This window comes from Vidua chalybeata, chromosome 1, assembly GCF_026979565.1.
Source record: "Vidua chalybeata isolate OUT-0048 chromosome 1, bVidCha1 merged haplotype, whole genome shotgun sequence".
Classification (NCBI taxonomy): domain Eukaryota; kingdom Metazoa; phylum Chordata; class Aves; order Passeriformes; family Viduidae; genus Vidua; species Vidua chalybeata.
Genome location: NC_071530.1, coordinates 52,957,976 through 52,985,914, shown reverse-complemented (window position 1 = coordinate 52,985,914; position 27,939 = coordinate 52,957,976). Strand labels below are relative to the sequence as shown.

Sequence of the window (27,939 nt, the reverse complement as noted above, 5' to 3'; positions counted from 1 at the left end):
CAGTGCTCTCAGGTAAGGCGATTTACAGTATTTGTCATCCTGAGATTCAAACATCCTCACTTGCTCACGTTATGATGAGAAAATTCGTCAGTCATCTGCTATGGACATATGGGGAGAACTACACAAATGCAAACCATGAACTAAAACTACAATGGGATTTTTTACCATTATCATTTGGCAGAAAGAATGTGCAATTATTGCGACAAGTTTAAAGAGGAGGGAGGTCTCACTGTGTAAACAACATCATTTAGAAAAGTTCAGAAGTTTGTGAACTCTGGCATTCAGGTTCTTTGACTCAGATAATTACCTTTGGATTTTATACGGTGTTTTTGGCTCCCTGGTCTCTATTATGAGAGGAAATGAACAGTTTTGAGCTTGTAAAACAAAGAACAGTCAGGAATAAGAGTATTATGCAAAGCAGAAGCTTTGATACAGTACAATAAGGAATTATAGGGTTTCAATTTATAATCTGTTTGTAACCTTATTACACCCATGAAATGTCACGTTCCAGGGACTAGATCAGAAGGATTTTTTTTTCCTGGTGAAATTGAATTTTGATGCAGTTTCAGGATGTGAAAAGGCCTTTCTTTTAATTTTGTGGGCCCAAACCTGCAAGTTTTACTTATGTCCATAATCCTTATTACAGTAAATAGCTGCATGAAAGCCAATGATATTACTCCCTAGTGTCAGGTTTGCTAGCATAAGGCTCTGAAGCATCAACTCTGTATTATTAAGAATTTCTGACCTGAAAAAAAAAAGCCCCCATTAGAAGCCGAAATTCTACAAGCTATCTCCCGTTGCACACATCTCCAAAAAGCTGCTGAACAGGGGTCATTTGCAGAATACCAGTCACTTTCATGCTACTTCAATGCTTATTACCAAATCTCTTTGTCCTGGCTCATTTTCTATTCTTTAAAAAATGTTGTTATTATCATCCAGTTGCAAAATTCCCTAAAACGAACAGAGGGAGCTGACCTAAATACTGATTTTGGTCTCAGAATGACCTGCCTTTGAAGGAGGAAGCTCTGAGATGGATTTCAATTCCAGAGCATAAAACCCCACCAGATTAATTGAAATCAAGGCTGAAGTTTGCCTGTCATCTCTACTGGGCAATCTCAAAAACCAGAGGTAACAGGAAATTCAATCCACAGTATCCTGGAAGCACAAATGCTTACATGGTAAGAAATACTATTGAAAAGGGAATGCCTTAAATCATGCATGTTCTCATATAATCCATACCAACTGTACCTGTTATTCAATATTGTAGCAGATAAGATGAGGTGACACTGGAGGTAGGATCTGCAATAATGTTAGTGTTCCATTTCCCTCTTCCAGGAGGGTTTTTAGAAAAAAGGAGAATCTGCACACATCGTAGCTGACTGCATGGTACCTGCTAGGCATTCAATACATAAACAAAGACCAAATGTCCTCTCACAGTAGTCAAACAGCAGGAGGAAAAGCCTCTCTATACCAGTGGAAAAACTTAGGAACATCAGAAAAAGAATGTCACTTCAACTGAGATTTCATCTGAAAGCAAAGTGCTATTTTGTGGCAAGAGCAGAATACACTGGGAAAGTCTCACATATCTGTTTTCTAACCAAGACGTGCTACCCTAGAGTGTAGGAGGAAATTGGGAACAGACCATGCTGTATTGCTATAATGTGGTAAGTTAGTGGTTGAGTGAAAAGCATATCACCATTGCCAAAATTAGGTTCAATTTCAGTTATACAACGACAACTTCAGACTTTTATCATTCTCACAGTTATTTCCCTCTATTTTAAAAAATTAAAAAGGAGGTGCTAAATAACTTCTCACTAGACCTCACCACTGACATTAAGCAGAGGCAGCATTTAAATGATCTTCTAGCACAAATCTCCCCCTGTACTGTACTGCCACAAAAAGCCCCTTGAACCAGCAGAGCTGCTGCATTTGATGCATAGGGGACAAAGTGTGAAAGGTGAAGAGGCATCACAGGTGGAACGGCTGCTAAGCACAGCTCATCCCGCAGCTGCACAAGAGCTGTGGAGCCCACAGAGAGGACATATGCAGAGGCTGTGTCTGGCAGTACCAGACTGGAAAGCTCTGAAGCTGGTTTGGAAGGGGATTAGCTGTCCCTGACCTGCAAGTCCTGCAGGAACACTTTTATTTCTGTGTTTTGCATAGGGAATGTAGATTTGTCCTTAAGCCCACATACAGTTAGAAACAGGTCCCTGGTCATCAGGCCCATCCCCTCGTTATGGCAAGTCCCACTGCACATAATCCTGGTCACAAACAGCGCTTCAGCTTCTAAGTACTTTGGTGATCAGCCCCCTCTGGTCCCAGTGGAAGGCGCTTCTAGGAACTCACTCTTCTGCTGGTTAGCAACTAATTTCTAGCTTTGATTTATTCACAGCCAATTTATATTCATTTGTTGTCGTGCCAACACTATCCTTTAGCTTAAACAGCTCTGCTTCCCTGCAGAGTGTTTAGTTCTCTCCCTTCCCCACCCTAACTAAATGGCAGACAGCACTCCCCTCTCTGTCTTCCTTTGCTGGATTAAAATGGTCTTCTCTTCAACGACCAAGTCCTCATTCCCCCCTTAACCTGCTTTGGCTTGAGGTGGGGGAGTCCGAGTCTCATTTGTCATTTTGTTCCCAGATTCCCTATTGCCACTTTGAGGACTGTATTAGTCCATCAGTTGCTCTCTCAGCCTCTTCACCTTCTCTAGTACAACTTCAACCTTCTTGACCAGAATAGTGTGAAGTACACCAGGGCTCACCAGACTTGGTGTAACAGAATTCTAACTTCCCTGTCACCACTTAGGCGCAAGTACAGATCTCACATTCACTTTAGACTTGAGACTATTATCAAAGCCTCTGAGTACCTCATAGCTTGTGAATGTACCTCTCCTAACAATAAATCTCAGTAAAAATATCTTCTACTATGGCCACAGTTGAGGCAGAGACTTAAGGCCTTGGACAGCTAAAAGCCACATTCATAGAAATTTTTAGATCTCTGATTCCCACTAAAAGTAGTCACTTGTTCATGAGTGGTGTGCATACTTCTGAGGTTCTTGACCTACACAGCTTCCTGAGATAGCCAAATGACTGTAAAAAGACTATCAGTGATCAGAAGAGTGACAGGGCAGCACTTAAGCAAGTCCCCAAGCTTGCCTGCTCCCCAGGGATGCAATACGCAACTCATCACTGCTCCTTGTTACCATTTTAGGTAGTCAGGCAAACTGGGAGATGACGTCAGACTGGCCTCCCTACTATCTCATTAACATCTTGATAAAGGTTGACTCCATGATCCACAGCAAGATGAACAGACAAAGGCACTGTAAAAAAGTCAGGATATAAAGGAGGTCCTGGTGAGCCAGGCAATCTCCTGTGACAATAGGAATCTCATTGTGAGAAGGAAAAAAAATGCATCTCCATGGAGTGAAATCCCCAGTAGACTTCTCGGACGCATTCCAATCACTGCAATTGAGTCTCTCTCTAAGTTTTGTGACTCTCTGTTAAAACAGTGCATATGCATTTTAATTTCCTCTTATCTGATGGAAAATAGGTTCAGATCCTATCTGTCCTTTCCTTACTAAAGATTTTGCAGGCACAACCAGGCTAAATAGCCCCAAGAGACCAATGTCTCCTCCCTGCTGCTCAAGTTGAGAATACACTTTTGACCCCACGTCCTTAGGGTGGCATAAGTACTTAAGCCATTTTTAGTTCCTGAGATGGAAGAAGCACTTAAGCTGCTTTAAGCCCTTATGGTGGCATAAACACTTAAGCTGGTTGCAGTTCCTAAAGCCAAGTGGAAGCTGTAGCTATACATGAAGAACTCTGCACTTCCAAATAGGCACATGCCTGTGGAGAAGCTCAGACAACTATCTCAAATCCTGCTTCCTTTCCTTTGGATGCACTTACTGTTATTCTATTAGAGTTCTTGATGTTGTCCTTCATACTTTATGGAAGATTTAAGAAATGCTGTTGTGACAGATCTCTGCTAATGCTGATTAGCAACATGACAATTTACACAATTTGTTTATCTGGCCCAAAGCAGGTCAGTGCCTCCACAGTCTTGACACCTTTACTAAAATGGAATACAGACAGTTAAGATCATCTGGATCTTAAAAGCACCGCACAGCAATTTCCTCGGTGTATGATGAATACAATAAAAATAAAGTGCCTGTGCACTGCACTTCTTACCTCACAGTGTTTGATCTTGTCACTCAATCTCTATACTTAATTTTCAACATTTTCCACTATTAACAAATTAAGCCCCTTGCTCCCCGTAGATATGGTCATGATTATAAACTTAAATGAAGACCAGTGACACGCCACATTTCATAATCAGATATTTTTAGGTTACATGTGGGAGGATTGTGGCTTTTTTAACAGTTTAAGTGGTTTAACACTAGCCAACAATTACCTACCAGGTTCATTCCCACCAGCCGTGCCAGCAAGGATGGGGCGAATTGGAAAAAGACAAAATCCATGGATTGAGATAAGAATAGTTTAAAATCCAAATTAAAAACTATAATAGCACTAATAATGATAATGATGAAAAGGGAGATAAGAACAGGGACATGAATAATAGCCAACAGAAACAAGCAATGCACAATACCTTTGGTCCCCACCTGCTCACTGATGCCCAGCACTAGTGCTGAGCAGCAATTGGTCATCCCAGCCAACTTCCCCCAGTTTATATCCCAAGCATAATGTTCTGTGGTATGGAATATCCCTTTAGTCAGTCTGGGTCAGCTGTTCCCGGCTGTGTACTCTTCTGAGCTTCTTGTGCATCTGCTCCCTGGCAGAGCATGGGAAACTGCAAAGTCCTTGACTTAGAGAAGTACTGCTCCGCAACAACTAAAACATCTGTATGTTATCAAGCTTATTCTCATATTGAATCGAAAATATAGAATGTACCTGCTATTAGGAAGAAAATTAACTCTATCCCAGCCAAGACCAGGATAAAAGCATTGCAAAATTATATATATATATATATATATATATATATATATATATATATATATACACACACACAGAGCAAATATTTGTAAATCCAGTGTGACTAAAAATGCTTTACTCATTAAGAAAAAAGAATTACTACATAAAGAAAGTTTCCGTTATAAAATGGTTATTTCAAAAAGGAGTGAAACATGCGAAAAATGGGAAATGTAACTTACCTATTTTACAAACTTAACATTTGAACTCCATATCCATGATTGTTAACACTTAATTATAAGAATAAAAAGAGACTCCAGTCAGCTTGAAGCTCATTTATTACCGTGCTGTTCTGGTTACCCATTTCTGTCCCTTGAGAACTGGCAACAGCAGTCAATGAAGAAAGGGAGGAATCAAAATTAGAAGCCCTAACTCAACTGAAAAATTATGATGATTTGTAACTTGAGATAACCCATGTATGTAGAAGGATGGGGATGACAGGCACGGGAGAAGGGCAGCATGGAAACCAATGGCTGGAAGAGAGGATGGAAACAGTAAGAAAGGAGGACTCCAGTGTCTGAGGGAGCATTCCTAAATAAATAGTAGACTGAAGGGAACCTCAGAGATGTTGTAACAAACAACTGGGGTCAACAGCTTTCTTGGACCAACACAGCTGTCACTGGCAGAAGACTGAGTTTATAGTAATATGTAAAAATTTAGTAAAGATCTGGGGTTCAGTGTAATACTCGGACAGAGACTGTCCCTGTTTCATGGGCCATGCAAGGAATGCACAAAGCAAGGAATGCACAAAGGCCAAAAGCAATCAAACTAATAATAACTAATGAACTTTTGCATTTTGTGGAGTTCACTGTACACCTGAGCAGGAATCCTTTTTTTGCTGTTTAAGCAAGCCATGGTATATCAAATGATTTTTTACACATGGGATTGGAAAAGTCTTGTTCTCTAAATGGGAAACTGTATTACTAATAAACAGGAATATACTAATTTAAAGGACACAGCTCACCAGGACTGTTTGCTTTTCACCTCCCTCCTTCAGCTGAAAATATAGGTCTGATTATTTTTATTTATCTCTCTAACAACAGCAATAAAATTTCTAAATCCCCCAGTTAAAAAAAAACCTATATTTTCTTTCTGCTTCTCCTTTTGCTCTCTTGCAGTAAATCCTGTAGTTGTCTTTGTTGCCTATCAATAGGTTAAACATATCCAACTTCTGTATTTAAATGCTAAAGACAGAGAAGTCCCCGTGGATCCGTCAAACATTGGCTCTTGTACAAAGAAAATACTGTATTTTGCTCAGAAAAGCTTTCTGTGGCAATTTAAACACAGTGAGACAGACACAATATCCTGGAGAGAGGAAAAACTGCCTTATTACATTCCTGACCCAAGAGAAAGGATCTGCCCTTAGGATATAAAGGGAATCAGTGGGGGGAAAAAGAGAAAAGTTATCTAATCCTAAAAATAAAGACAGTGGTTCATAATACAGCATGATCTTCTTTTAATCTCTGATATAGCAGTTATCCAGTATGGATGTGATGGAATACCAAGAGGGCAAACACAGCTTTCTTGTCAGGCTGGGAACCAACTCCCTCAGACTGTATCTGTTTCCAGGTTTTGGACAGCTTTTTGGTAGACTCTGGTATATTCTGTGAAGTGAATAGAACTTCCGGGATATTGCAGGAATTCTTTCCCAATAAGATCACATCTTGTTCCTGTTTCATTTTAAATATATATATTCACATATGCAGTACAGTTAAGTCTGTTAGCAGCAAAATGCACTCCATCAAGGGCAATATTTTACAGCTCTCCCTTGATTTCCTGTGTCAGAGCATGCAACTGTAATGCAATGGGCAGAAATTGCATCTTTATTTGCTAAACCTGAAAATCTAAGAAATGAGATTCTGCCAGGACATCAACATAGATGTTGTGGACATTAATCATTCCAGTTTTACAGTGGTAGGAAAGGTGTTTCAATGACTCAGGTTTGTTTCTTCTCTGATGTTCTCTTCCATAACTCTGTCAAAAATCAACTGCCTTGTTTTCCTTGGAACTTGCTTTCTTGTATTACTAGCTGGGGCACTAATAGGTGAAGCTGGTATGGTACAGGAATTCCAGCTTTCTTTACTGCTTTTTTTTTTTTTTTTTTTCCCAGCTGTAGAGAGGTAATTTTTCAATGCATGCTGTCATGATAACTGGGTTCTACCATCTCCTCCAGCACTGATGCTTTGTATCACATTTGCCTTAGTTTAAGCAAGGTATCACAGCTTCCCTATTTTTTTATTTTTTTAAAGCTCCTCTTCTCTCTTCAACCACCTGCCCAATCTGTAAATTGCCCCAGGACAGGCTAATTGCATTTTCATGAGGAGGCTGCAGAAGGAACTGATAGTGGAAACCACAAGCCAAGTGCTCAAGTCAATTGTTCTCAGATAGGGATGTTTTGGTTAAATCTCTGCTCTCCTGAGAACTACTGAAGGAGGGAAAGACGCAAAAGGGTTACATGAGGATGACAAATTCTTGGAGCACTGAGATGAAGGAGCCCGTAGGGCAGAAGTGCCCCTGCAGTGCTCCTGAAGAGTAAAAGGGGCCAACCACAAGCTGAGCACTCCTGGTGTTTCTCCCAACACCTTCTCCTACCTGCCTGCTGTCTGCAGTGCTTCCCAGCTCTCCTGGTTGCCGTCCCGGCTGCCTCCATGGCAGCGCTCCCTGCACAGCTCCTGCAGGTTGTGTTACACACTCCACACTACAGCAAGGGTGCGGGCAAACTCTCCTCCAACTTCCACTTGCTTCAGGATCTTTCATGGTGTAGATTGTGTGTGTTTGAACACACAGGCTGAGAGCTGCTCTGAGCATCTGAACTGCTGTGCTGACTGTACAAAAGCCTTTTACTGTACGTTTTTTCCTTTTTAAAAGGCAACATCACAGGAAGAACTCCATTATAACTTTCAACTTCAGCGAGACTTCAGCAATGCACAGAATTCACTTTTACAAAAATTAGCTTTTATATATATGTGTGTGTGTGTGTGTGTGTGCATGTGTGTATGTGTGTTTATCTCACTTCTACCTTGTTTTTTTAATGCTCTTCATATTTAGGTCCCCCAATTACACCTATATATTACACGTTCTATTTAAAGGTCATATGATAAAAATATAGGGTAATTTGGCACCTGCAGTGTAACAAGAGCCCCAAAACAGACTACCAAGGAGAAAAGCACAGGGAGAAAAAAGACGGGTGAAGCGTGTACCAGTGATAGAGAATTCAAACTTGGCTTGAAAGACCAGGATGGAAGAAGAAAGTTGACAAAGGACATTTGCTGAAGGGTTTCAGACCCACTGCTGACTACATGATGAAACCGTGATGCTGCTCTTAACAGTGTAATAACAAATGAAGGTGGTCTTCTCCCAAATTCTATACTCTAGCCCTGCACTGATGATCTTCAGCCTGTTCTTTCTGCTTTCCTCTCATTCTTCTCCATCACACATGCATCCAAGCTCTCCTTACAGGCTTTCTGAGAGGTGGCTACAGGCAGGAATTCTACAGCTTGAGTTGTAGGAAGGGCTCCTGCCTTCAGGAAACAGCTCTACAGCATGGTTTCAAGGAGGTGCAATGCCTGTTCAAGTCATAAGTTCACAAGAGAGGAAATTCACATTGTAAAGCTCCATATTCCCCTCAGATTCATTAGACATTCCTCTCTCAATTAGCCAAAGCCGTAGTGCACAAACAAGGGAAAGGTTTTCCTACAGTTGGATGGGGAAGAGGGTAAAGACTGCCCAAACATCTGCTTCACTGGTTCTAAGATTGCCAGTGAATGCTGCCTAGAAAATGATGCCTTCTAGGAGTGGCTGAATATGGAAAGATAGAAAACCCCCTGAGGCTCAACTTCGAAATTTTCTGTTTCATGATGTTTGCATTTAAGGATAAAAATTGATTTGACATGCAACTGCTGGAGAATTTCAGGAAAACCATGCTAAAAATCTCCCTCACAGGCAGTACCCAAGGTGAGCAATAGCTTACTCTTCTTTACAAATCTGAACTCACATACATCTGTGTACAATCAAACAAAAACATAAAGGACTCACCTTAAAAAAATTTGCAAAACTTGAACAGCTTGACACTTAGCATTACTACAGATGTTAGTATCACACACTTAAAAGCATATATTCTATTTCTGGATTTTTCTCTCTGGCAAAGACAGACCACAGAGGACTCCTGCCAGCACACATGAGAAGTAATCATAAAGAGGCATTACAATAAGGTATTTCATCTTATTTGCAAATAGTATGAAGGATGAAAATACTGTTTCTGCATTTGACAGAAGCACACCAGCACACACGAGGCAGAACTAAATACTTTGGATGTTTTCCCACATTTCTGCAGAAGACAAAAAACTATAGGCCTCCTTCCTGCCACCATAACTCATCTGACTTCAATGGAAATCAGACCTGCTGTATATATTAAACCTGAAATTAACTATTCTACCCCCATATTGTTTGGCTTTGATAAATTCCAGCCATTGCTCCTCGCCAAGATGCACAGATCCTGGTTCAGTGAGCTGCTCTGCTGACATGAGCTCTTATGGCAGCCTGGAGCCCATTAAATTCAATTGGGTCCAACACACTGAGCTCTCTGCAGGAGTGGGGCTTTAGCAATTCTTATGCTTAGTTATTGAGCTGTGGGTTCAAGCTAAAAGTAATAATATTCTCCTTTAACATAGGGCATGTTCACAAGAAAATAAAATTGGAAGAGGTTCCTAATCTTTCCGCAGCACAGACCAGAGTAGTGGAGCCAAGAAATAAAAGTAGTAAAGATGCCTAGAGAAGAAAAAAAAAAAATATGGAAAACAGAAAGTACCAGCAAAATATCCCAACAACTGAATGTATAAAGACAGAGCTGTTTTATAAAAATTGTAAAGCTTTAATGACAAAAATCTGTTAAAATTTACACTGCCTTTCAGTGCATGTGTTTGGAAATACACTGGAACCAGTTTAGAATCAACAGGCTCTTTGAATTAAAATGTAACTGTATAGTACAGCAGCTTTATACAATTTTACATTAGCAGAGACAAACTGCTTAATCCCATGAATCAATTTAGAAACTTATGAAAGGCTATAGCAAGAGAAAATAAAGAAAAACTGAAAAGTACCATTTTAACAAGATTTTGAATTCTTCCAAACTCCAGGATTGGTACAATGGGTCATCTATCTATGCAAAAAGATTAGCAAAATATTTGATACTTTACAAAAAAGTTAAATCACTGCCTCTTTTACTGAAAATCCTTTGTTCCTAAAGGGGACTAATAGTAAGGTAAATGCCAGATATTTAAATGGGATCTGCTTTTCAAGGCGCATTAAGCATATGGGCACTAGCACTAAGCATGTATATAGGACTTGCTGAAAAACATGCACCTCCTTTGTTTTAAGCTTGGACCTGATTTTGTAAAATCATGCACTTTCTTTTACTTTTAGTACTTTATTAATAATTACAGCATAGCTAATACTGACCCACTTAAAATGAAAGAAAATATATTCCTCATCAGGATCTTCCTGTGTAAATCAATCAGTAATTCTTTCTAATTTTTTGTCAAGAGAGCCCTTGTGCTTACCACATAGACACATTCAAATTGTTCGTATGATTAAAAAACCAATGCTTTGTCTGAAGAAAGAAACTATTGAATAACAGCTTTTTTTTTTCAATAAATGCACTTATACATAAACTATGAAAGCTGCAGTTCAGATTAGAGATAATGCCTGATCCACATTTAGCAATGAAAGGCACTAAAAACCTCTATAAAAACTGTAAATGTAGTGACTTAAAAACACAGAACACTTTTCATAGAAACGAAAAAAAAAAAAATGCTGGCAGTGATAAGCAATGCCAAAATCTTTACTAGGCAATATATGTTTTAACATATATTTAATCACAGAGGAGATCCTGGTAGAATTAATCCAGCCTCAGTAGCTGACAACAGCAGCAGTGTGTTAAAGCCATGACATCACAACTGGACTGGAGGAAGTAACTGGGGCTCTTCCTCCTAACACCTCCAAGAAACATGTCTAACAAGCTTCAGCACATGCAGCAGTTTATTGCTGCTCTAAGATCCACTTAGAATTTCCCTTTTGCATCCATGCTAGGCTTAATCATCCCCGTCATGTCCTACCACATCCAGGGCTAGCAAAGGTCTCTGTCCCATTTTAGAACTTAGTCACACTTGATGTTTCAGGCAGCAGCAGCAGAGTTACCTTCTTTTATCTTTTTTTGCCATGGGATAACATTTTTCTCTCTTCTCATATGTGCCACAGTCCTTCATTGTATCTAAAGATGTATGTTTGAGCTGTTGCAATGAAATCAGTGCAGGATTTCTTAGCAGAACATGGGAGTATCACCTAAAACACTCAGAAAAGAGCCAAGGCCAATTTTTTTATGCCCCTGCATTCCACACACTAACTTTAATTGACTTCCAGTAAACTTACAAGGGCTTTTGGTAACTAAAAATCAATCCTAAATAGTCTGGTTTATCTCAAAGATTCCTATCTACTCCTATACACCACTGTGGCACCATCTGAATGGGACAGACTTGTGCTGGCAGTCAACCACAGAAATCTGCAGCAGCAAATCAGAAGGCAGTCCTGTATCTCTCCAGCTCTTCCTCATCCAAAAACTTTTCAGAACTGGAGCCTGGCGCCTTCAGAATGTTATATAAAACACACTTCTTTGTTCAGGCTATTTTTACTAACTGTAAGTGTCGGAATCCCCTTGGCAATTAATTTCCTGGCTGGTAATCCCTTGGCTCTGATCCATGCAGAGAGAGTGGCTGCACTGGAGGGAGGCATGCAAGGCACATGCTCTGACTTTGCAAAATGGAGTGGTCTCTCAATTTAAATGACAGTGGTCATGCCTGAAAACTTTGTACTTGCCCTGCATAATTGAGTAAGCTAAGCTCACTGTTAAACACTCTTTAAAGCCAAGTATAATCTGGCAAATGGTCAAATACTGCAGGCAGGGTTTTCTTGGTTATCTGAGGCAATATTACACATAATACAGGCACAATAAAGAAATGTAAACACTACCCCAATGGTAGTGAGAGAGAGGAATCGTACAATACATTGTTCAATAATTAGCACTGATAACGGTTTAAAGGAAACAGCCTTCACTTCACTTTAAGAAAACTTACACTAACAACAACAAATTCACTGCATATCTACTGTATTAAGATTCTCTACTCTCAGCTCTTGTACAGAGGTACAGAACTCTTGTGGCAATCCTGCCTAATGCTAGTAATGGGCAAAACACTCTAAAATGAAAAGACCAGAGCTACAGGAATACTTCTCCTTAGCAGCCAGGCCAGGTGGGCTTGATCAGTTCTGACATACATATGTTGTTTAAGGGATTCAGAAACAAAGGGACAGAGCTCCTATAAATAACCAAACTCTCAAAAAAATTGTTTCACTAAATTTTCCTTTAGATTTAGACAAAGGCTTTCATGGGAGAAAGTTGGTACCATGTTCACATGTGAAGAGTGAGATATTATCTTTTTAATTAACTCAGCCTAAAGTAATGCAGTTTTAGGTAATCTACTCCAATCCTGAATTCTTCAAATTAGGAAGCATCAGAGCTAAATAAATACGGGAAAGACACTTGTCCTTCATGCTACAGAATCCTAAAATAATACACCACAACCACCCCCTCCTGCAAACCATACTGGACCTCCCTGGATCTATCCAAGGTGTGTTGCCCTTATCTGGCAGGAATCACTTCTAAGGTAAGGTGCTAACCAGAAGCAAAGGACAGATTTATCTGTACTGTGCTTCTCTCTGAAAATTTAGTGAGTGCCTACCCACTGCTGTGCTGCTGCTGTTCTTTCTTTTCGTGCTTTCTTGGCACATGTAGGAGAGGATAAAACCCTAATGGGTGCGAGTGTCAGCACAATATAAATTGCTGCATGAAAAAACTTGATGCATGGCTTTGGATCTGAAAGAAGAATGTCCACCATTGTCTGTGATTATGGATCACATCACAACCTAATAGCAATTTTTATTTAATCAATAATTTCCATGCTGAACAGACAGCCCTGTTACAGAGAATCGACAAGCAAGTACTGATAGCGACAAGGCTTGTTATTAATCTTTACCCTGCCAACATTTCAACCAAACTACTGTAAAAAAACACCACCAAGATGGATTTAGAAGTAGATATTTTTTTTCTGTATTTTTTCTTTCTCTTTTTCTCTTTTTCGCTTTCTCTCTCTCTCTTTATCCCTCTCTTCCTTTTGCTTTTCTTTACTTTTTAGCAACACAGTCCCATTATCCTTCTCCCTTTTCAGGTATGCAATGTTTCATACACTTTATATTCTGAGTTTATTTGAAAAACCTGGGGCTTGAATTGCACAAAAAGGCAATTCATATTAAGCAATTTCACAAATCAGTGGGACCTAGCCCAGTGCTGAGTGTTAGCCATTATGGGCTAATAAATCATACTTTCTCTTTGAGATGTCAATCGCCAAAGTGCTTTGTAAAAATGTTGACATCTGTAATTCAGCAAAGCCTTTTCATCTTGAAATAAGATGCTCCAGACTGATAACAAGAATAATCCTCTCTTGATCAAAAAAAAAAAATCTGCATTTTACCAATTAAAGCTGCTGCCAGAAGCCAAACGGAGCAGCACTGAGACTCCACTGTAGTTTATCTCTGCTAAACACAAGGAGGGATACAGTTGGAGCTTTGTTTCATTTTCAGCTTTGACTACTTTATCTCACAGAGAACTGCAGCATCTCAGCCCTGCGATACACATAAGAATGGGATATGCAGACCTCATACCTACAGTGCAAGCCACCGGAGGACCCATTCCTGACAAAACCACCACCCATTCATTTTATAGATTAGGTACTCAACATCTTGAAGAAAAGTCATGCTTACATTAAAGTTTAAGCACAGGGTAACACTACATTTGTTTCCCCACAATAAAAGGGTCATCTGCTTTTAATTTTTATTTTTCTTTCTACTAAGAGGTAACACAAACAATAGAGACTGCAAAAATGAGTCCATACAGCCCAGCCCTTTCAAAACCAAATGCAGAAACTTCACTCATTTAAGTTGCCTGTCTCTGCCTCCTTTTGTGCATGCTGACTTGCCACTTCTGTCTCAGAAAAAGCACTTCCACATGCAGCTGAGCCAGCAGTCACAGACTTCTATTCTTCCCAGGATTAGTTTACTATGGGTAGATTTTTTGGTAGAATATGGGTGAGAAAAGTAGTGCAGAGATATACCATACCAACCACATCAAGGTAGAAATCCCACTGTTCACCCTAATAACACAGGCTATGTAACATCAAATCACTTAACAGAAGCAAGGCATGAAAAAGCTGAACAGAAAGAACAGCTCTGTCCAGGTGAATCTGCTTTGTCCTGGTCATTTTGTTAGGACTGAAAGGTACCTGAAGGCCATGCATAAGCCCAGCCCTCCTTGCAGCTCTGAGGCAGCAAAATTAAGGCAGGGAGGGACTTCCCTTTTCTCTCATCTCCATGATATGCCATCAAGAGTCAGGAGGTGAAGAGTCAACTCAGTTTGCTGCTTTACTCTTGCCTATGCATTTGTCACTCAGTCAGCATGGGCTCCCCTGGGACTTGGCTGGCAGCTTCTTATCCTGCATTTCTCCCCAAAACTGGAAGTCACCTGTAAAATACCAGTAACTTGGAAGTGTTCACCAGCTGAACTCTCAGGCAAACACTTCAAGTAAGTATGTATATCCACAAACCACCTGAATAGTGCTGTGTGATTTAAAAGCATGGACCAATGTCAAGCCCTGCACAGCCCTTTCTACCCAAATGCCCACTCACTATGGATAGAGTGGGTACAGTAACTTCCCAGGGCACAGGGGGCAGCACTGTTTGTCCCTACCTATAACAGTGAAAAAGAAGTGTTATTTAAAGGACATACCATAGTTTAGCAATGTCTTTCAGGGATACCAATTCAAAGACAATGACTTTGGCAACTCATAAAGCCATAGCAGCAGCAGACTAACAACAAGTTTTCTTAATGCTGTGAAAGAAATGCTAATTAAAAAGGAATTAAAATTAAAAAATTATTACATTTCTCTCTCTAAATCCCCTCTTAATACTTCACAGATTAGGGTGGATTTATTTTGTTGTAAACGTTTCTCTATCAAAAAAGAAATCCCCATTTTTTTCCCCCTTCTTCTCTGTGATTCATCAAAAGCCAGACTCCAGGCAGGGAGACTGCTGATGCACTTGTGCAGTGGAGTGCTTAAGAAGACCTGAACCAAAGCACAGCTGGCCTTTGGGTCAAGCCCACAGTGAATAAGATCTCTTCACAAGGCAGCACCGATGACTTTTAACACTGCTGGGAGACAAAGGGCATCACGGTGACTGACACAGAACAAGGATGTGCTGAGAAGCACAAGCAGGGGCCATGCCAGAGCCTGGGGGCTACTGAGGCTCCTGAACAGCAGTGAGGTCCATCTGTGGTTACTTAACCTTAAAACTCAACAGCACTTACATGCACGCCTCTGATGGAGGGTTAAAGATTTGCTTAATTTAAACAAGACTGACTGTGTTAGATACCCAGACAGAAACCAAGAGAGAATGAACATGCTCTCAAAGGCACAGATTTGCTTACCAGCTTTGCTATGCCATCTAATAAATTGCTGGCCTATAAACAATTCAACAATTCTGGCACAGCTCAAAAGAATGGGCTCAGCAGCTTATAATCTAGCACAGGAAGGTGGTGTCTTAATTAGAAATCAGCCTTTAAACGGTAATGAGGAAGAGATTTCAAAATCTAAAAACTTCTGTACAGATATCTCATGATTATTTGCTACAATCTCTGCTTCTATTCCGTTGTACCCTCACAGCTACAAAGATCAAATATATTGAGGGGTTGGACAAACAGAAAAAAAAGCTTTCTCATGGTACTTGCTAGCCACTGAAACAACTCCCTGCCTTATCCAAGTTGTCCCAACTTTTAGCCCAAGCCTTGGGCTTGTCTTACTTGAAGAACTGATTTCTTTTGTCCACAACACTCCTTCTCCAAGTATGAGTTAGGGTCCAGACCCCAGTGAGTAAAAAATAAAACAAGATGAAATAGAATAAAACCACCAACAGAACCCCCCTTTGCTGTTGTACGTAAAACATTCTCCTTTTGTCAGGAAAAAATGATTACTATAATGGATTTCATGTTCTTATCTAGTCTTTACTCTTTTCAATTTAAAGGAAACATTCCTTGACCTTTCAGGGCAGTAGCTGTCACTGCCATGCACAATGAGCCTGGGAATGAGCTGAGGTTTCTCTGTGTTACTGTGCTAGAGCCAAATAAAACTGTAATGAAAAAACATCTGCAAAGAAGAATGAAATATTAAGTAAATTAAATATTAAGTAAATCCCTGAACATATTTTGAGAAGTATGCAAACTGGGATGTGTAATTACACCCCTTTGGGATTGTAAGGGACTTGCTTCACAAAGCTGGGACTTCACTTGCCCCACAGCCAGTTTGCAAGCATACCTCCAGGACCCAGAGAAAAGAAACCATTAATGCACGAAGGATAATCTTTTTGCTGGGCCAGATGTGTGCAATTGCCTCTGTTCAGGTGCAGATACCTACTGACACAGCTGCACCCAGCACCTGCTCGGCTCTGGCAGCTTTGGGACCCTTTGCTTACAGGGCAGTTTCTCCTCTTGCAAGTGGTGGGCAATGTGCAACTCTCAGGGTCACTTACAGGTCTGCTGCACTGTAGCTGATACTCAGGGGAACTGCTTTATTCTGGTTTACCCTCCTATTGCAGTTGGATCTTGGTTTAGAGAAGAGTGGTGAAGCTCTCTCCAGTCCTTACCTACAGCTCTCTTACAGTAGAGGAGCTGAGGAAGAAGCCACAGGCCAAAGCCAGCACAGTAACAGAGAAAGTAAGACTTTCAAATCTATTGACTTTGAGTGTCCTCATTTCTGGGCATCCGAAATCACCCACTGTAAAGAGGGCTAGTCCTTCAGAGTGGTGTGTTCCCTACCTCCTGATGTTCCTAAGTGTTTTGAGGTGCCCAGGATTAAGGCACCTCACAGATGCTGTAAAACCTAAGCAGAGATTGGATGTGGGCACAGTTTGGGGTTTATGTTTGTCTCCATGGATTGCTGGCCAAATTCTGTTGGTCAGGGTTGAACCCACTGTTTTCTGTAGGAACAGATAGCAAGAACATGAAGAAACTCCAGCCTCAGAATTGCATGTAATGGTTCTTTTGGGTACCCTCAGTGCACCCCGATGCCTTGGGAACGTGTGGGTATCTGAAAAACAGAAGAAGCTGCCCTCTTCTGCAAGAAGGGAACTGTGTGGAGTGGTACAATCCCCAGGGATTGACAGAGGTGCTCCAGTCTTTGCAAACAGGCAGGAAGACTTCAGCAAATGGAATCCTGAATGTAAGTCATTGCTGATAGGGTTTTTGATCTCATCGAATCAAATGTAACAACAATGAAAGAATTTTATTGCTGTACAATTCAGGAGAAAACACTAACAAAAAATAGCTCTACAGTTCTTCAAGCACACTTTTGAACAAAAAATAATCATCAAGGCTACGCAGCAAGGGGGATGAGAAATAGGCAGCACTGTGTTTTTCTGATTGCCATTGTATTAATATTTAACAATAAATTCAGTCATTTCCTTGAAGGATAAATTTCTTAAGTAAACTTTTATCTTTAGCATCTAACCCTTTTGCAATATTTTATTCTTAACTGATTTCTGGGGGAAAAAAAGGGACAATCTGCAACAAAAAGCAGATTTATAAATATATACAGTATCTTATTAGCTTCTAGGCACTCACATATTTAAAACAAACTTGAGCTCAGCTAAGCCCAATTATAATATCTCGCTGAGCAGAGAAATTAATTAAACAGCTAAAGATAAAGACCCCAACAGCAAACTGAGGCTTTAAAATAAATAAGATCGTTCTTTTAATTTTTTGAGGAGAAGAAAAAAGGGAAAGAAAGAAACCTATAATTTCAAACATTAATGTAACCAGCCTTTTCAGGAGTGCAGTGCACTGTAAATAAGACTGCCTGGTGGGAGAATGCAGTGGCAGCTCTAACGTGGCTCGCCAACTTTGTGTCTTGCTAACGTGCAACACACACACCCCTTTTGCATCAACTTCAAATAACCCTGGGATCTCAGCAGTGCAGCTCAGCAACAACCAGAACAAGGGCAGAACTTGTCAGGATTTAAAAGCTTTCAGCAAAACCCTTCAATTGCAGCTGGTACCCTATTCCATAGAAGGATATCAATTATAGATAGTGACTTGCTTTAGCAGTGCAGTCAGTACTGTCAGACGCTAGATAGACAACCATGAAGAATCATGAATCTTTCTATTAACTGTAAGAGAAGGGGGGGGGGGAGAGGAAGGATGGATAGGTGTTATAAATAAGGCAGAGCGTCTGATGGTTTAACACCTTGCCTTTTGGTGCACGCATCATGAAAATTTAACCATGCTGAATTCTGAGTAGCTCATATCACTTGAAAATAAGAGCACCCGTGCCAAAATTTCATTGTCAGACCCTTCTGGGTGGGTCAATTATGATTCTTTTAGGTAGCTTTTTAGTTATTTATTCATAGCAGCTCAGGTTCTGTTAATAAATTCAGTCGGAAAACACTGGGACCAAAGAACACTTTCAGTGGCACCTACATTTTACACTAATAACTGCAGGACTTTGCTACAGAAATGCAGAAAATGATATCAAATGCTGACTACTGAAACTGCACAACATTGCAATTTCTGCTGTAAAGCTATACCACATATTTAGACACAGATTTTGTTTGCCTTTACCATTTCATATGTGCTATATCACTTTGTAATGCTGATTCAACTACAGTTGATTTCAAAGTAAATTATGTCTCAAAGTTCCCCAAGAAATAACAAATTTATCCGTATATGACAGAAAGACCAGAATATACACGAACTCATATTTACCTTTTTCAAAACACATGCATGTGTGCTTGTGTATGCATCCTATACATAGTGGGAGTGATGACATCTATACCATGAACTGTGTGCAGTGTGTATTGTGGAAAAGCTTTTTGAAGCTCTACTCAACCTGGCATGACTAGAATTCACATAGAGTTACCTAATCCTTCAGGAAACAAAACAAACAGCTAGAAACACACTTCCATCTCTTCCCTTAACACCACAGTTCCTCCAAAATTTCAGTGCATTGGGAAGCAAGGCTTGGATAACAGTCTGTCCTGTGCCATTGGACATTCTGAGTCTGATCTCTTGCTATTATGCATGGTACAGCTGTACACAAAGTTGGCAGATGTTATCTGGATGAGTCCTGCTAGGGCAATTTAAGCCTTTATTACTTTTATCTATGCCAGTTGCCCCTGTCTTGGTGATTACTACCCCACAGCAGAATCAACAAACCCGGATGGTTATATACACTTTTGACATCCTGTCCAGCATCTTACTTCCAAACCTTCAAGCTCAGCTGGAGCAGCTCAGGCCCTGCTGAGTCTGCCAGTGGGTTGGGGATCACCAGGAGAGCAGTAGCATGTGCAGCCAGGAGAGGCATGGTGGCAGAACTCTACTGCCAGATCAGGTAGCTCCTGACAGCCAAACAGCCTGAAGTACGTGGCCCCAGAGACACAGGGTGAAAGACCTTGTACGTGTATCAGGTACACTCCTCCTGCCATGCTTAAGCAGGAGGAGTGGCATTTTGAGGCCTCGGACTTGGAGAGGCCACCAGCTGCTCCCATAGTGTCAGGGCTGTGGAGCCAAGCGTGTGCACGGGCCCTGAGACACACACTGTGCCTGTGCCTGGCTCGGGCACACACATGCACATGCACCACACACAGCACTCAGAACTGTGCTGACACTGATTTAAGCACCGCTACAGCAATTTGTACCTACTTGGATTTACCTACAGTATTTGGATAGGAGGCATACATGAGCCATTCCACCTCTTCACCTCAGATCTTCAAGGACTTCATGCTCAGGGACAGAACACTTCCTGCCAGAGTGACACACCTAAGCAAAACCAGGACTGCTGTTCCATGAAGCCCTGCTGAGACCAGACTTCATATCCCTAGTTGCTGCAGATGTACATCAGAGGGCTGTGGCAATCAAAGGCAGACAAAATGTGCAAAAGGCAGACTGGGGTGAGTGGCCAGACTTTCAAAACAGAGTTAGATGTCTAAAGCCCTTTGCAATTCTGGGCAGAAATAACTCACTCAAGTCCCCACAGCGGGGCTCTGCTGGAGCAGCAAAAGAAATCACAAACCACGGCCCCATCACTGAATCCTGCTGACTCTTATGGCATGATTTGTGCTACTTAAATGTGATGATTGCCATGATGAATTTATTGTCTTCAGGGTATAGAATCAAGTCTTGTACCTTGTAATCTAAACACCATCATAACACACCTCAGTCCTGAGCCCTGCCAAAAAGAGCTCCATGACATAGAAAATTTTTTTATATTCCTTTTCTATGTCTAGAGAAACTTGTTTCAGATGTTTCCATTGTTCAGAAGCATAAGAAATACACTTTTTTCAGTTGACCATTGCTGTTGACCATTAAAATGCAGGCATATTTGCTATAAAAATCCCACCAAAACCAACAAATTAACTTTAAAATCACACTCCAGAAGTACTAAACTACCACCCTGTCAATTTAATTCACTTTAAAATACAAAACACAAGCTATTAGCTAACATGCTCATTGGACTTCCATTAAATTTTACACCTGGAACATCAAAAAATCCTTTTTCTTTTTTTCTTGCCAAGGGTACCTTTATTCTGAATTTCTCTTTTATTTCATATATTTTTGTGTATATTATGTATCATCATCACTGGGATAATTTCTGAATACTGAAAGGTTTCCCAGGTATCATAAAGCCTTACAATTGCTAGCAGATACAAAGACTGTGCCTATGCAGAGCCCCATATGATGTCATTTGGTCTGTTTGCACAGAATCAATTCAAAGACCAACATTTGATCCTTTAATTTAAATGTGTCAAACCACTTGCAGAAGTATGGCACTTCTTCCCCAAAAAGTACTGTTACACCAGAACAGCTTCTCCTCACATTTCAATTTGGCCTATTCAAATGCTAGGGAATTATGTGTGCAAAATGTCTCAAAGAATTCTTGGCAAAATGTTGCATTTTGCATATTATTTTAGTTGTTGATAGTCTTTCATTTATCATTATTGTTGTTACTGCTGCTGCTACTACTTAATAATAACAAGAACCTGAAAATACATCTTGATGACTAACTGCAACACCAAGAGGTTCTCACACTCCAGCAAGTGAAAGCTGACATTGCTTTACTAAAGTCAGCTTTGCAGGATAAGCTTACAATTTGTCATAATGTTTGGAAATATATGGTGGGTTTGTTTTTATTTATTTTGGGTGAAAAAGTGGATTTTTCAACTAGTTATTTCAGAAGTACTAGCCACATTCTCTAGTAGATTTTGCATGATCTCCAGTAAAGTATTAAACAATTTTCTAAACTAAATACAATTCTGTCACACTGCTCATTTGCTGAGGATGTTCCTCTCTATTCTTTACTAGAAATTAATTTTTTTTTCAGAGTATTCAATATGTTCTATGATGCCAGTAAATAAGAGAGGTGCTGCTAGTTGAGGAGGTTAGAACTGCAAGGAATTGTACTTGTCAGGTTGTATTCTGAATTTTGATTGCTCACTTTCTATCATACAATACTACCAAACAGTAGAAATTGTTTATTTGGGAGAGGTGGCAGAGTGGGAAAAATCAAGGGAGATAGAATTAATATTTGGTGTAGCACAGAAAAGATTATACAATTTGCTTTTGCTAAAATAACTGAAGTAACTCAGTCCCCATGTATTTAGCCAAATAATCCCTTTCGGTTTACACACAACAGTAAATTGATAGCAAAACCTCTCTTAGTGAAGAGAAAAAAATTCCCCTCACCCATTTCTACTGTTACAGCCCCTTTGGGGAGAAAAAAATCAAACTTGGCTAAAGGTTAATAATCATTCATGTCCAGCTTACTATTACTCAATAACTATCAAAGTCTCTAGCTCAAAATAGCATTTGCTGGCTTACAGGATCAGAGCCATTACAATCTCTGTGGAAGACTTTATTGAATTTTACACTAAGCTTTAGCTGACTGAACAGGTCAAGCACTGTGGCTTCGAGTTTTCTTTATTCTCAGAAACTCATAAACCCCTCTCCAGTTTGCAGCTCTGTTAGCTAAGAAACTTGACTCAGCATAGGGTCAGAGAAGCTGACCCCCATGAAAAAGGCCACGTAGTTTTAAAACCTAGTTCCTGAATACCATTAACTTACATGCACTAGCTGTTCCTGCGTGTCAAACTCCCGGGAACAGCCTTCCCAGTGGCAGTTTGTCTCATAGACCACTTCAGGCTCCTGTTTGCTTTCATCTTTGTCCCCTTCTTCTTTTACCAAGGTCATTCCTTCTGGCTGTTCCTGAAGAGAAGAAAAAAACAGGGGTGAGAAGAAGAGAGTGGAAATTGTGAAACTGAGGAGGAAGAAAAATGTATTACTTCAGCATTAAAAGAAAGATGATGGGTGGGTGTGTGTGTGTGTGTGTGGAGGAGGCAGGGGAGGGAGGATTATTTTACTCTCACTTCACTTTGCTACTCCATTCTACAAAATAGAGAAGCCCAAAAGAGGCCTGGTAAGCCAGAAGCTGTTTGTAAACTATACATGTAAAAGAAATTCTTCATTCACTTTACATTTCAATTAAAAATAAATCATAATGGCCCGGCTTCCCTCACACTTTATTTAAGCAGCTTGTTATTTGTACACCTGGCTTTCATGATTCAGTGGTAACACTAATGTGAAAGGCACTATTCAATACAGTTGAATTAACCGGAATTTGATTTTAGTACTAGGGTTGGACAGAAATTGGATCACCAGTAATCCAACGTGTTTGCATTGTTAGAACAGTAACAGGTTTCCATACTAAAACCTTTCCAAGAGCAGACTGGTAATTTTTGAGTTACTTGTTAGTCGGTTCTTGCCCTTAACATGTGCATAAAAGGGGTGAGCAGGGGACTAAAGTATTTAATTTTGGGGTTAGATTTCCCACCTCCAGTTCATCAGGGTGCCTCGTTCTCCCCAGCTTGTTGTTTGCTGAGGGGAAGAGTCAGATGTTAATGTAAATATTTGGTTCAGATTATGCATTCCTGCTATTTTTCCATTTCAAACCTGCTGAAGGATTTAGACAGACCTTTGTTTTGTTTTCATGGATTCACTCCCAAGACTGAGGCTCTGATTCTCATCTCCCCTGAGTCACTATAAATCAAGAGTCACTCTACTAAAACCTGTGGCATTAACTGGTATAGAAAGTACAGCAAACGAGACTGGAGCCTGACACAGGGGCCTCAGTGCAGCATAGCACTAAGACCCAGTAAGAGTCAAGGTGGCCTCAAGTATTTTTGCTGAACAGAAAACATGTCCTTAATAAAGACCTGAATGTCTCTTGTTCACTTTTCCATGGCAAACAGAGCACTGAGAATGCTCTGACTGGTCAGAGGTGCCTCTCTCAGCCTCCTTCCTCTCTGCCCTCATCCTGCCACAGACCCTGCACCCCAGGAGAAGTTCCCATTTAACCCTGGCTACTGTGAGCGAAGGCTGCCCGTGTGTGCAGCACACAAAGTGCAAGGAGCCTGAAAACGTGTGTGCCGCAGGAAAGGTGCATTTTCACTCCAGCAGGGAGAGGGAAGGCTCATGACTGGAATCTGGCTGCCATACCTGCATGCTTCCTGCTCCCGGGCTGGGGAGGTCCTCGTCAGGCTTTATCTTGGAGCGCTTGTTGTGCATGGGGTCTCCTGTGCTGCTCACTGCAGATTCACTTGTGGGTTTATTCTGCTGCAGGCAGGTGGGGTTTTTTTTTCCCCAGAAGAAGACAAAATTAGACTGTGATAAATATGTGTCCCCAAACAAAAATATGCAGCATCTGCTCAGCAATTTTGTATGGAGAAGCCGCACTGTTAATTATATTGGATATGCAATTACATTGTTCTTCAATTACATAGCATTAACTCATGGAAGAGCTGCATTGCTCAAACTTGTATGGAGCAGGGAGGGAGTGGGAAGGGGAGCATTTGATGCAATTGCTTGCTACAAACCAATGCTGGTTTTGTCAGAACATTGAGAGGTAGGAAGAACTTGATTTTCCACATAATAACAACTTTGGAAAGACAATTTTGAAAAGGAAAATCCCTGCATGCTCAAAGAAATACAAGGGAAACATTTATTTTTTCACACTTGAAGGAAAGGTTTTGCATTTAATATCTGCACACAAGATCTCAGATCCTTCACTATGTTTCCCATTATAATGGGTGTATAGGAAGAACTGAATGCTAGTGTGAGACTCAGCCAAAAAATCCTAGATGAAGTCCTAGATTTCCACAAGTTAATAGCAAAATAGTTGACATAAACAGGCCAGAATCTTGTTTTTCTCTTGTTCTGCTCGACCGAACACCATTATCTACACCTGCAAATGGATCTTGTAGGAATCCAGAGATCTTTTAGAGATACCTGAACTTGCAGGGACCCCACAAAAAATCAATATGTTTTCTACAGCAGCATGTTCTTCCTCTACATTTGTAAAAGCTAGCCAGGAGATAAACAGCTTCCAGACTGATGAATAACCTATCCCAGGTCATCCAGAAATAAACAGCACTAGTTAATAACAGGCAAATCACAAACGGTGATAAACTCCACATTAGGGGCCTGATTCACTGCTGCTCATTCCTAGCTTTTGAGAATACACCTTACTGAAATGATTAATTCAAATTCAGTAAGTCCAATTTTGTGCAAATCAGAGAAGAAACCTTTAATCCTCTTCACTGTCTTTGAGTTACTTTCTTGCTCACAGAATTACTTGCTTCAGGTTACTCACAGCTGTACAAGGAGGGCAGAATACGACCCTGTATATCCTAGGGTCAGCCTGATTTGAAGGTGAAGCTGCTAATCATTAAAATATTGGTGTTTTGATGTGTTTTTCCCCTTTTCTTACACTCCACCTCTACTAGGTTCCTATACTAGGTTTGTATAAGATCGAGGAGAGGCAGTATGGAACAAGAAGCTGCTGCAGTACACTGGAATATTTATGAGGACTAAAAAGCACACTACCAATCAGGAACTGCATCAACACTTCTGTGATTCATAATAAAGTGACTGCAAACACTGGAGCTGCAAGAAAACTGTTATCAAAGGGTCTCAGGGACAGTGGTGATTAATTGCCATTGAGACATTGCCATTTATTTAGTTTTTAAATTGATGGGGTGTAAAGGTTTCTTTTGTTGTCTCTCACCTGTGTGGACTCAGAGGGTCCAGAGCTGACCTGGACAGGGTTCAGGACACTGGGGATGCCAGGGATAGGTCTCTGGGTAGGAAAAGTTGGAGCAGGATGGATGAGTGGAGGGCTGTGTCCAAAGGCTGAACCTAGGGTTTGCTGACGACTTATGATTTGCTGATGCATTTGCTGGAGGGATACTGGTGTAGGAGGGTATGTGAAACTCAAAGCAGGGCTGAATTTGGGAGAAAAAGGAGGGAAGAGGAAGGAAAAAGATGAGGATCATTACAGTAAGGAACTTTACAGATTAAAACTTTAAAATATGTTTGGTATCTTTAAACTAATTGAAGCCAGACTTCCCCCTCCCCCTCATATCCTTCTTCATGTCCCAGAGGATGATAAATCCTGATTTTAAATCCAGAGTTGCCCTGGATTTACTAGTGAGTACAAAAATGGTACCATAACAAAACATAACATTTTTTCCTAACCTCTACCAGGAAATCACAGAAAGCAGACCGAAATAAAATTCAGAAAAACTGAAATAAAAGGCAGGCAGTTCAATAACAGCTATTTATTGCAATAACAAACTTTATATAAAGAAAAAGAATGGGTGCCCACATGCTTTATAGTACTTTTATTGATAATGCAGTTCCCCTATGTTCGTGTGTAGGAAGCAGTTCCTTTAATCTTGGCTCATGCTACGCTTTTTCATATGTCTCTAGATCTTATTACAAGAGGAGAGAAAATCAATTGGTTAAATGTGTTCTGAACACCATGCTTGTCATATACTCATTTGTTTGCAAAGATGGAAAGCTCAGTTCATCCAGAATGTCACCTAAAGAATTTCCATCAGTGCTGTTTGGTTACAGAAACTGATGGATTAACCTTTCCCCTCTGAAATTGGTGATCAATGACTTCCAATGTAGAAATATTCCAATGGGAAAGCACTTCTCCTTCTTCCAGTTAAACAACATTAAATGTCTATTAAAGCCCATTATGTATGTTAATACCTGTCATCACTTCATTACTTCACTGTATTTCCCAGACCACATTGACTTTAGGGGGAAATTACACTGCCATATAAGGACCTATTTTGTGGGTAGTGCAAAAGCATTCTTTGTGTCACACTTGAGAAATAAATGGTGTGGAACTAAATCTTCACACAGGAGTAAGAGATCCTCTTGTATTTGCCAATAACTTCCAATCATAAAGGAAAAAAAAGAATATTAATCGATTTAAAAAAATATACTGAACTACCAGAATTCAAAAAAGTCACAGGAATATAAAACATTTCATCTCAAAAGAGAGGGGTGTGGGCATTATACCTTCCAAGAATCAAGGATTCTTCTAATGTCAAATTTATCCAAGTTAACAGTCTGGAGCTTTAATTGCTATTGCTGTTAAGTGCATTAACTGAAAATACTATGATAACAAAAAGCCAAAATAATTTCAAGCATTTTAAGTAATAATTCTGCAGAAATTCTGTGTTCATTAATATGACCATACATTTTGTCTGTTTGACTACAATCCATAAAAAGTGATTCAATGTGATTACATTACTATTATTCCTGGTGAGAACTCTGCATTACAACAGCTCGCCCATTTAGGACAGAATAACATTAAGAATACCATGGGAGAATTTTACTGGTCTTTGAGGAACTCTCTTTTCATTCTGCATTGTATTCTTTCTAATAAAGGGAGGCAGAAATGTAGTGAAAACAGTAATTGTTCACAGCAAGAGTTAGGGAGAAATCAGTAATAATATTCAGTTATTGAAGCTCTATAGTCCCTGCTAGTGTTCCTGTAAGCAACCATGAATGATTACAGCACGACTTAGCTAAGGTAGCCACTATGGATGATTAATAGGACATTAATCAAAAGATGCATATCAGGCTTAGAATTTGTTCACAAGCTTTCTTCTAATAGCTGATTTCATGTTCACTGAGCTCTATGCCAGTTTGTTCAATTTATTCTTCAGTGTACAAGCCATTAATCAAAGAACATAATGATTTAACACCCCTTTTCCTTTTTAGTGAACAAACATTGCTAAGTGTAACTACTCTGGTCTGTTCATTAAAAACCACACAATTACACTGCCACAGATCAGGCTGAAAACAAAGCCTCTTTATACTATACCCCAGTGCTTTTTGCTTCCACACATACACTGTGAGTTCACCTCATACACTCAAACACTATACAGCACCATCCTGAAGATGCTGTCAAATTCACCAAGATGAACAAACACGACACACGAACAGTTTGGATGAGGTATTTTATTTCTCTGTAAGTGGTTAAAGCCTAGGACACTTTCACCCTTCAGATGAGTCAGTTTAAAAGAAAAAAATAAGTGAACTGATTCCATTGGCAGTTCCAAGCACATGGCAGCCTTTGGAAATACAGGTTGAGTTTTGGGGGTTTTTTGACTTTTTTTTCCATTTGACCATGCACAGCAATACCTATCTTTGCAAGTCCAGGTTCAAAACTTCCATAATTTCCTTCTGACCCTCCATGGTAAAAAGACAATTGTATGACTCAAGCAATGCAGTGCTTAAACATTAAATAAGTATACTTGCTATTCCCTTCCCTACATAAATTAAAATGGCCTCCACCGAAAGGATAGATTTTACGTCCACAAGATGTCCTTGTTATCTACATCTGTCTTCACACTGTACAAGGAGTATCCAGAAAGAGGATGCTAAGCCAGGCAT

The 27,939-nt window shown here is 40.1% G+C and overlaps 1 protein-coding gene and 1 long non-coding RNA gene across 5 annotated transcripts in view; one reads left to right on the top strand and one right to left on the bottom strand.

Moving 5' to 3' along the window:
* GLI3 (GLI family zinc finger 3) overlaps positions 1-27,939 on the bottom strand; it is a 201,619-nt gene that overhangs the window by 14,172 nt on the left and 159,508 nt on the right. For 3 of the 4 annotated variants that reach the window (XM_053953152.1, XM_053953143.1, XM_053953158.1), the window contains 3 exons: positions 25,250-25,466; positions 23,683-23,799; positions 22,252-22,392 (listed from right to left, as the gene is read on the bottom strand). In XM_053953152.1, coding sequence (XP_053809127.1) covers positions 22,252-22,392; positions 23,683-23,799; positions 25,250-25,466 — 475 coding nt within the window. The remainder of the gene's footprint in view (positions 1-22,251; positions 22,393-23,682; positions 23,800-25,249; positions 25,467-27,939) is intronic. The other variant, XM_053953161.1, reaches the window with a different exon arrangement.
* On the top strand, positions 11,002-13,868 carry LOC128793754 (uncharacterized). Its single transcript, XR_008432876.1, has 3 exons — positions 11,002-11,115; positions 12,539-12,697; positions 13,671-13,868. It is a non-coding gene; the product is annotated as an uncharacterized LOC128793754 (long non-coding RNA).